Source organism: Perca fluviatilis, chromosome 6 (genome assembly GCF_010015445.1).
Source record: "Perca fluviatilis chromosome 6, GENO_Pfluv_1.0, whole genome shotgun sequence".
NCBI classification, from domain to species: domain Eukaryota; kingdom Metazoa; phylum Chordata; class Actinopteri; order Perciformes; family Percidae; genus Perca; species Perca fluviatilis.
The window spans coordinates 34,808,381-34,817,596 of NC_053117.1; the positions used below are offsets into that span (position 1 = coordinate 34,808,381).

The window sequence follows — 9,216 nt, forward strand, 5'->3', positions numbered from 1 at the left end:
ATACTGTAGCCATAGGCGTAATTTAGAGGGGGGGTTACAACCCCCCCAATAATCAAAACTTGCCAGTGCAACCCACCCCAAAAACCTATTATAATTTCCTTTACATAAATAAAGACATTGGCACCATAAATTAATGCAGAAAAGGAACGAATTGTTGCTGAAAAAATTCACCAAAATGCAGGTCTTTGATGTGTTAAAAATTTCAATTGTGCTCAAAAGTTGAAATCTCAACCCCCCCAATGTTGAACCCAAAGTTACGCCCTTGACAGTAGCACCCTCTACTGCCCTCTACTACCCTCTATGATATTTTCTATGATTGTCTATTATACTGTAGGTTGTTTATTTCTATATATTACAGTTCATTACACATATCAACGTCTATTTTGAGTGTCTAAAATATTTTTTTCTTTTGAATTATTTGCTGAAATCCTACTAATACATAATCAGCTATTACAGCAACGTTTCTAATCTATTCTATTTCACCATGTTTCGCAAGTATGTCCAGTATAATTCAATACATTCTAATTTGCATATATTTCTGATAAAATACTGCATATACAGCAATAAAAGAAAATGTCAGTATGTTTCCAGATGTTGTGTTTACCGCTGTGCTCTGGACTGTGATCCTCCAACGTGTCCCAAACGGTCCCAAACACTTCGCCCCATGCCAGATGCTTTCTGGGAAATGTTGTCCCATCTGTCACTTCGTTAAGCGTTCATGGACGCCTTCCTTGAAGTAGAAAAACTACAGATTGACCGGTTGTCCTTAGGAGAAGGTCCATTCGGTTTTTCTATCTGCCAGCAGGCAGCCAAAATGTTGGCCATCCTGTCTGTGCTGTTCTTATGCCTTTCTAATCCGGTCTGTGGCGTTTTTCAGAAACTTTACTGCAGCATATCAGAAAGCTGTGAGTGCGACTTTAAGCCAAATATCAGAGGTAAGTCGACACATGTCGTAGCTAGCTAACGTTAACTGATGGATGCTACTTATTGTTAGCCAGCTAGCGCCTGGGCTAAAAAGCTAAACAAGTATGCCAAGATAGTTTGTCCAATAACTTAAACAAATGTAATATGTCTTGTTCGTGTGCAGAGGGGATTAGCCAACTGTCTTTATTTTACAGTGTTCAAGAGCTAGTTAATACTGTTACTGTAATCACTGATGTACTAGTTGGCTGTTATGCTAGCTAGCAAAACACAGGAAGTCTTCTCTGCTAATAAACATTGAAGATACAGTTTAAAGAGGTTGGAACAAAACACTGTTTTGCAAGTTGTAACTATGGGGGATCTTCCTTAATATGCAGTTTAAAAATGTGAAATTAACACAATAACAATGTGTGGTGGTTGCTACATGGAAAGTATTTGGTATATGAAATTACATTTTTAAATTAAATGTACGCTTTATTCCATGGTAGGCAGACAGACACAGACTAGAGCCCATCACTTAAAACAAACTGACAATACATTGGGCAATTGTGTAATTTAACTATAAGGTACTTATACTTTTTATGCACCTTTTTATACTTATACTCCACTACATTTCAGAGGTAAATATTGTACTTTTTACTCCACTACATTTGTCTGACAGATTTAATAACTTTTTTTAAGTGAAAACCACGTATCTGCAGATGTGTTGATGTTGAATGTTTGTGATGAAGTGTTCCTTTATGTTTTGAGAAAATTCTCCTACTTCTTAAGCCAAACAAAGTCTTTAAAAGCTTCTTGGATCAGCTGGAAAATGCATCGTCACAGAGCTGAAAACAGGGCTGTTTTTCTGTCGCCATGGAAAGTTTTAAAACTTTTTAGAGATACGTGGTTCTCACAGGACAGCAACGCTACAAACTTATGATGATCTTATAGAAGATGATGCGTTGCTGTAGATTAAACTACCCATCAGTATGTAAAGGAGATAAAATGAGCCCAACCTTAAACATCTACAGCAGTCAAATGCAACATAGACATTAATGCAGCAGGAATATTAATCCAGAAACATCAGATTTAATAGGACCACACTGACAGGGAACATTTTACTGTACAATCAATACTTTTACTTTACGTACTTTAATTACATTCTGCTGATAATACTTACATATGTTTAAGTCAGGTTTTGAATGCAGGACTTTTACTTGTACTGGAGTATTTAGTATATCTGTGGCTCCTTAGTTCCTGGACCAATTTGGTTGACAAGGGGCACAAGTTTTAAGGCTGTCAGTCAAGTAGGTGTTGAGGATGATTGGTAACATTAACATCACAGGTGTCTTTATTTCCTGACAACCAGACCTGGAGTGGGATCTCTACAAGAATGTTTACGGACAGCATCTGGCCCAGGAAATTGTGTCGCGAGGTGGCCAGGTTCCTAAAGAATAAAAGCCCTGAGCGGCCCCTGGTGCTGTCCTTCCATGGCTCCTCTGGGACGGGAAAGACACTCGTCAGCTCCATGCTGGGAAATCACCTGTACGGCTCGGCGATGAGCAGCCCGTACGTCCACCAGTTTGTTCCCACGCTGCACTTCTCCTTACCTGACCGGGTCAAGGAGTACAGGGTAAGTTAGGGATCAATGTGTAGGGCAGTGTTAATCCTGATTTAAGCAGGAGTTTAAGTTTGTGACCAAACCTAAAATGAGAGACAAAGAACAGATTAAAAATTAGATGCAGTAATTGTTCATTTTTACCTAATGCTTAATTTAGCTAACAAGAAAATGGTGTTGGGTGGAAGAGAAATGTGTTAATTATTGGCATCCTTTGGAACTCATGTCAGGACTGAATTTCCCTCCTTTGGTTTGCAGGAGGAGTTGAAGAGCTGGGTGCAGGGCAACCTGACGGAGTGCGCTCGCTCCGTCTTCTTTTTCGAGGAGATGGAGAAGATGCCTCCGGGTCTCATCGACGTCTTGGAGCCCTTCCTGGGTCCTTCCCACATTGTGGTTCGCACTAACTACCGCAAGGCTATCTACATTTTCATCGGGTACGCACACACACTACATTTTTTACGAAATTCTAATGTCAGTCTGGACATGGCCGTGGAAAAAATCCAAACCAAACCACAACAAAATGTATCAGCCACTATGACTTGAAAACAGAGGATATCCCAAATAAGTAAATATTATAACTATGAGTGATGGTTTTGTAATCTACTAATGTGATAAACTACATAAATCAAGAGTTTTTAGAATGTAGTTGTTATCCTGTCACCTCCATAAGTCCAAGCCAAGAGAGAAATGGTCAATACCGAGACAGAAAAAAAAAGAATCCTCTTCAAGACCACTCACTTAACCTGTTCATAGTTTATGTGATGTGAGAGACAGTATATCTTCTACCTTAAGATGATCATTTTGCTTTATTATTTGTAATAATCAAAAAGCAAGTGCAGAGTAACACACTATGGCATCAAATAAGGCTATATTTTATAGTTAAAATATGAAATGGAAATGTTCCCATTCTGGAACTTATTACTTGTCCTGAAGAATTGATAGTACAAAGTGCTCGCTGACATTGTGTCTGTGGCCAAAATGAAAATGATACCTGATGATTGAGGTATCTGATGCAGCCAGGCATAGACCAGGCGACCAGTCTCGATGCCCATTCTAGATGGATTTTGAATTAAACAAAAGCGTCTCAAGTCTGGACTCTAGTCCGAGTCCGGACTCAAGTACTACGGCCCTGCCTCCATGTGAAACTATATTAAAAGTGATTATACCGGGGTTCAAACTCTCAACAAAACTTTGAAATATAAAATGGCAGCATTGAACAGTTAATGTGTGTTTTCCCTGCAGCACCACAGGAGAGGAGGTGATAAAAAAATTGGCTCTGGAGAGCCGGCAGGCCGGACGGGACAGGGAGGAGATCAAGTTAGCCGAGTTGGAGGAAGCCATCGCACGGGCGGTTTACAACAGCACAACAAGTGAGTGTCTTTTGTAATTTATCTTGAAAATATTCAGCTATAAGTACAGACTGTTAGCCTGACCACCCAGACCCACATCAAGATGTTGGGTCTGGGAACTCCCCATTGGAGGGGCAGGATAAACGGTTGTCTTTCAAATTCCCTCTGCAGCAATAGGATAGCGCTACAACCAACCAGAGCAACGCTAGTTGATAGATTAAACGTATCTGGTCGGCAAAACTCCGAACACATCTTCCTTTTTTAAGAATGACTTCAGTGCCGTTCTTTGTTCTTTTCTCAAAGAAAAGCTGAACTCCAAGTCTTTTAGAGTCGCGGCCAAAGCGACTAGATTTCTAGGCTAACAGACTGTATATTTGACTAGGGCTGGGCAATATATCGATATTATATTGATGTTGACTCGTCATATGAGACTAGATATCGTCTTAGATTTTGGATATCATAATATCGTGATTTGACATAAGTGATGAACTTACCAGCCTGTTCTAGCCGTTCTACTAGAATATCGCTGCAATATCGATATCGAGGTATTTGGTCAAGAATATCGTGATATCTGATTTTCTCTCTATCGTCCAGCCCTATTTGACACTACACTTTATTTTCATATTTTTAAATTCACATGTTGCTCAGCACTTCCTTCTGCCAATATCTGTGGTTTAATTGGGCTTATGTTTTTGTGTGCAGTCACCAGTACATCTTACTCTCTGGAACACAGTGTGCACAAAGCTATTCAAAAGAAATTGTGTATTTATGTACAGTACATTGACAAAGTATATACATTGGAGAAAAAACAAATATGGGCCAATTAATAACTGTGTCAGGAATATTCAGAGAAAATTGTAAGAGCTCCGTTATTTACATGTAATGTTTCAAATTCCTTATATAGAGCCACTAATTAATCCTAATTATGAAAAAAGTTGCTGCTTTTCTTTGTCTCATCTGACATTCGCTGATTATCTTTGGGTTTTGATGAAATAAACACACAATCCAACAATATTTTGGAGAGGATTAAAGCCTCCTCAGTGCACATTAATGAGCAGAATGTTGGACATGCTGAGATGAAACAGCTACTCATCTTTGTTCAGTTGATCAAACAAGCTCATTTTCCCAGTTACTGTTACATTACTGCCAGACGAAAGGAAACTGACGTGGATTTCTCTCTCCAGGCGGCTTCTTCCAGTCCAGCATCATCCAGCAGAAGCTCATCACGCGCTACGTTCCATTCCTGCCGCTGAGCCGACGCCACGTGGAGCGCTGCGTCCACTCGCAGCTCTGCCAGCGGGGCAGCTGCGGCCGCAGTGACGTGGTGGAGGCAGTAGGGGGCGACATGATCTACAGTCCCGTTCAGGGACAATACTTCTCCAGCACCGGCTGTAAGGCCGTCCCCGCCAAAATCAACCTCTTCCTGTGAGCCAAGGCGGGGACTGAAGTGTTGATTTTTTTTCAAGGACTGAAAGGGAAACTCCTTCTGAGGTGAGTCAGTGAAGAGAAACAGATCCCAGTTTCTGTTTCTTCCACATGGAGGTAAGAGCAGCATCAAGGACGCCTCCTGCACTTGGAATCAAGGGGAATGGAACTCGCAGCCTCCCGAATTCAATGCAGGTTTGTGCTGTCAGTGCAGAGGTTCCCTGAAGGCATCCTCGATACTAACTGTGAGCACACGAGAGTTTATTCTCTAAACATTAGTCAGTGTCTAAAGCAGGAGCCACGCTCTACCTCAAACCCAACTCTACCGTTAATTTATGAACTCTAAAGGTACAGGTACAATGCGCTTTCAGAGTTCCTGCATGCAGCAGTTAAAGAGGGAGATGAAATCTCAACCCTGTATTTCCGAAATGTTGACTTTCCATGAGCTTGAAAATGGGTATGTTAGCTGGATTAGGATACATATTTGGCTTAATTTAAAGAGTTGGTAAGTGAGCACTCATGAACTCACTCAACTTGTGTGAAAGTGTAAAAAAACCCCGCTAGAATCATAAATACAAGTTTTCACTTAGCAACACTTTAAGCGATTATGTAATTCCATGTGAGATTGAGAAATTTAAGAAACATACCAGAGCTTTTAAGGGAAGAAATTTAGGCATGCCATCATTGGCGCTCAACCAAATCCAATCAATATACAGTACAGGCCAAAAGTTTGGACACACCTTCTCATTCAATGTGTTTCCTTTTTATTTTCATGACTATTTACATTGTAGATTCTCACCGAAGGCATCAAAACTATGAATGAACATATATGGAATTATGTACTTAACAAAAAAGTGTGAAATAACTGAAAACATGTCTTATATTTTAGATTCTTCAAAGTAGCCACCCTTTGCTTTTTTATTAATAAGGGAACAAATTTCCACTAATTAACCCTGACAAGGCACACCTGTGAAGTGAAAACCATTTCAGGTGACTACCTCATGAAGCTCATTGAGAGAACACCAAGGGTTTGCAGAGTTATCAAAAAAAGCAAAGGGTGGCTACCCTGAAGAATCTAAAATATAAGACATGTTTTCAGTTATTTCACACTTTTTTGTTAAGTAAATAATTCCATATGTGTTCATTCATAGTTTTGATGCTTTCAGTGAGAATCTACAATGTAAATAGTCATGAACGTAAAGAAACACATTGAATGAGGTGTGTCCAAACTTTTGGCCTGTACTGTATAATAAAACAATATACAATGATTACAACTTTTGCTACCAATAAAAGTCCTTAATTAGAACCCAATTATCCTTAAATGATCAGCTTCCTCAATAAATGCAACTTATGACTTCACTCAGCAACGTTTAGGTTTCTTCTAAATGATCAGCATCCAATGTGTCGTACCAAACAACATACATTATGTATTTAAAATGTACAATGTCCATTAGTATTTGTCTTCTGGAAGGCTGTATTGGGACTCAAGATCCTGACATGTCTATAAAAAAAAAAAAAATGTAGGAAGAATTCTGAAAAAGAAAATGGATTTTACTTGAAGCTAGTTTTGTTCCTTTGCTGCTGTCCAGCGTGGTGGTCATGGTCTTAGAGCACATCATCCGTTCGGCCATCAGGGGGCAGTAAATACTTAACTTTGCCAAGAGTGGAAGAGGTGAAGCAGAGTTCACCTGCAGCTCAGTGCATTTTAATTCAGAGTTCTGTCAAGAAAATGATGTGTAAGTTATATTTTGTTTCTTTAGTGTAAAATGTTTTGTAAATTTATGCGTGTGTTTTCAAACACACTCAAAGTGCAATTTACTTATTTGGAGGATGAAATGGACCTGATTTTTATTATTATTATTATTATTATTATTATTAGCATTATTATTATAGTCTCATTCTGCCTTTGTGAAGGCAAAGTGTGTGATGAGAAGTCAGTATGCATCTGCCAAAATGCATTCTTTAATTCTGAAATATTGCCATGATTTAATTTTTGAAATCATTGTAATGGTTTGTTGTATTACATGATGGCTGTGTGAAGACCTGCGGCAGCAAGGCAAGACAATTTAAATGCCATGAAAATCATGCTTAATTGAAGTTACAAGTGCAGTACATGAAGAGGATTTTCTTATTGGAGCAAAGACATACTTAATATTGACCCATAATAGTCAGAAGTCTGTAACATACAGTCCATCTTTACTGTTGTAAAGTGGTCCACAGAAGATTTATCAGTTTAAAGATGTTTTTTGCTCCTTCCAGCCAGCTGTTGGTTTCAGTTGTTTTATTTTCTATTCTGTTTTTTTTTAATTAAATAATTGCACAGACTTGAACGTTGTTCTGTACTGTACACAGAGAAGACGGCCTGTAAACTCCCACCAGACTTCATGTCCATATCAGTCATTTTTAGTATGGCCAGGCAGGGAGAGTATTACCAGTTGTAATCAGACTTACCCTGCCAATAAACTACATAATCTCCCCTTTTTAGCCATAACAATCAGAAGCAGACATAATTTGTTGGGTTGTTTGTGTCTTTTTGGACAATTCTGGCATCTTCTATTGTTACATGACCACTAATGTTTCTGTGTCAGCCACTGAAGTGCCTGGATGTTGGTGACTGAAGCCAAATACAACTTATTGTACTACAGTGTAATGAAAACAATAAATGCATTTAAATGCACAATGAAACTGTTGTTCTGTTCTCTTTCAGACATGTAAAAAAAAAAAAAAAGTCCATTAAATACACAACATGTCTGTCTACACTCTAAAACAGCGGTGTTAGTGATTGATTGTTGGTTGAACACATTTTCTCTGCACTTTGTTGAAATGATCATTTTAAAACCATATTTTAAAGTAATCTTATACATTTGGTTTCTTTGTTCTCTTTTTCTATAATAACAGTATTTCTGCATATTTCATCCACCTCCAAAACCTTTGCAAAGCCGTTGGAAAAGATTTAAAAACCTGCATTGTTTACATTGATGACTTATTCTTTCTTGGCAAATTGCAACAAAAACGGATACATTACGTGACAACATTTAAGGCCAAGCACGGCAGGCAGGTTTTTTTTAACGCACTGGTCAATTTTTTTAGTAGGCATGGGCCGGTTACCGGTTTCAAAAAGTCTCGGTTTCAAAACCACTACATTTTCTGTCATACCGTTCCTAAGGTATGAGCTGTGCAGAAAGGACAGAAGGTGCAGTTTAGAAATCCCTCTCCCTGCCAGTGTGCAGTGTGTTTCAAAATAAAATACATTGTGTTAAATGGAAGAAAAGTTGTTGTTTTTTACCCAGACATTTAAAAAATAATACATTTATAGCTGTAATTGTAATACCGTAAAACCGTGATATTTTTGCTGAAGGTTATACCGTCAAAATCTCATACCGACCTTTTTGGCAAATTTTTTTCAGTCTATTTTGCTTCCATAACGTGTCTTCTTTTAGAGTAGTGGAAAGAAAACATCCAAAATACACATTTAGGTGTTTATTTTACTGCACTTTGTCTATTTTTATCTGTAGATGTCTCCTAAGTGTGTAGGATATAAGTATATATATATATATATATATTTATATATGATACAAGGTAAAGCATGCTGAGGATTTGATTAGATATTGTGTCTGTAAATTGTGGTTTCTAATAAAAATGTATGCCATTTTATAATAAATAAGTTTAAAGGCTCCACTTCAATGGCACCTACAGACACTTAGGGGTGTTGAAATGAATCATTGCACCGATGCATCGCGATGCGGACCTGGACAATTCTGCATCGTTGCAGTGACAGACCATAATCCATTATTGCCTGCTGATGTTACTTGTTGATTTTCCATTTGCCTTTTTTTTTAGTTTTTGCCTTTTGTCTCTTGTGTTCAGACTTTGCTGCATTCAGCAATTGTCTTTTTTTTCTTTTTTTAGAGCAGATGCAAT

General features: G+C 38.3%; 1 protein-coding gene across 1 annotated transcript; it reads left to right on the top strand.

Moving 5' to 3' along the window:
• The first annotated feature begins 703 nt into the window (after positions 1-703).
• On the top strand, positions 704-6,115 carry tor2a (torsin family 2, member A). The gene is given in 6 exon segments (XM_039802045.1): positions 704-935; positions 2,273-2,333; positions 2,335-2,536; positions 2,780-2,955; positions 3,764-3,891; positions 5,055-6,115. Coding segments are annotated over 6 exon segments (1,029 nt in total). The 5' UTR covers positions 704-718; the 3' UTR covers positions 5,300-6,115.
• Positions 6,116-9,216: the final 3,101 nt, after the last annotated feature.